At 72.5% G+C, this 599-nt stretch overlaps 1 protein-coding gene across 1 annotated transcript in view; it reads right to left on the bottom strand.

Annotated features, from left to right (window-relative positions):
• CHLNCDRAFT_58505 (hypothetical protein) overlaps positions 1–599 on the bottom strand; it is a gene marked incomplete at both ends in the record, with an annotated part of 14,546 nt that overhangs the window by 6,218 nt on the left and 7,729 nt on the right. The window contains 2 exons of the mRNA XM_005845456.1: positions 153–278; positions 457–552. Of these exons, the coding sequence (XP_005845518.1) occupies positions 153–278; positions 457–552 (222 nt within the window). The remainder of the gene's footprint in view (positions 1–152; positions 279–456; positions 553–599) is intronic.

Here is a 599-nt window from a genome sequence, read left to right as displayed (position 1 = left end):
GAAGTGGGGGTGGGGTGGTGCGGGGGCTGGCTGGGCATGGGAGCAGGTGTGCGTGCGTGCATGGGCTGGCTGCGCATGGCGGCGACGCATGTGTGGCGACAGAGGCGCGGGTACGGGAGCGTGGGGCGTGGCCGGGAGGCAGCGTGCAGCACCGTGCGCGGGCTGGAGAGCGCGCGGGCGACGCGCCGCCACGAGGGCGGGGGCCGTCGAGGCTCACTCTGCTTGAAGATGTCGAACAGGGCCAGCAGGCTCTCCTCATCCTCCAGGTCCTCGCACATCTGGTTTGATGGTACCGGGCGGGGCAGGAGGGCGCGGGCATGGGAGGCGGGAGGGCGGGGTTGGCAGCAGGCAGGCAAGCAGGGGGCAGCCCGCTCGCGCCACCACGTTACCACTTCACAACCGTGCACCCACCCCACCCCCACAGCACCCCACATAGCCAGCCCCCGCAGAGCCCACCCTGAATAGCTCCAGCAGGCGCCCCAGGTATCCGCGCCGCGCCGTCAGCTGCTGCGCGATGCGGTCCCGCTGAAACAGCGACACCTCGGTGAGCGCCTGCAGTGTGTGTGTGTGTGGGGGGGGGGGCGGGGGGGGGGGGGGCC

This window comes from Chlorella variabilis (assembly GCF_000147415.1).
Source record: "Chlorella variabilis unplaced genomic scaffold CHLNCscaffold_17, whole genome shotgun sequence".
Taxonomy (NCBI): domain Eukaryota; kingdom Viridiplantae; phylum Chlorophyta; class Trebouxiophyceae; order Chlorellales; family Chlorellaceae; genus Chlorella; species Chlorella variabilis.
Note: the sequence above shows the minus strand (reverse complement) of the source record. Positions and strands in the feature narration are given on the sequence as shown.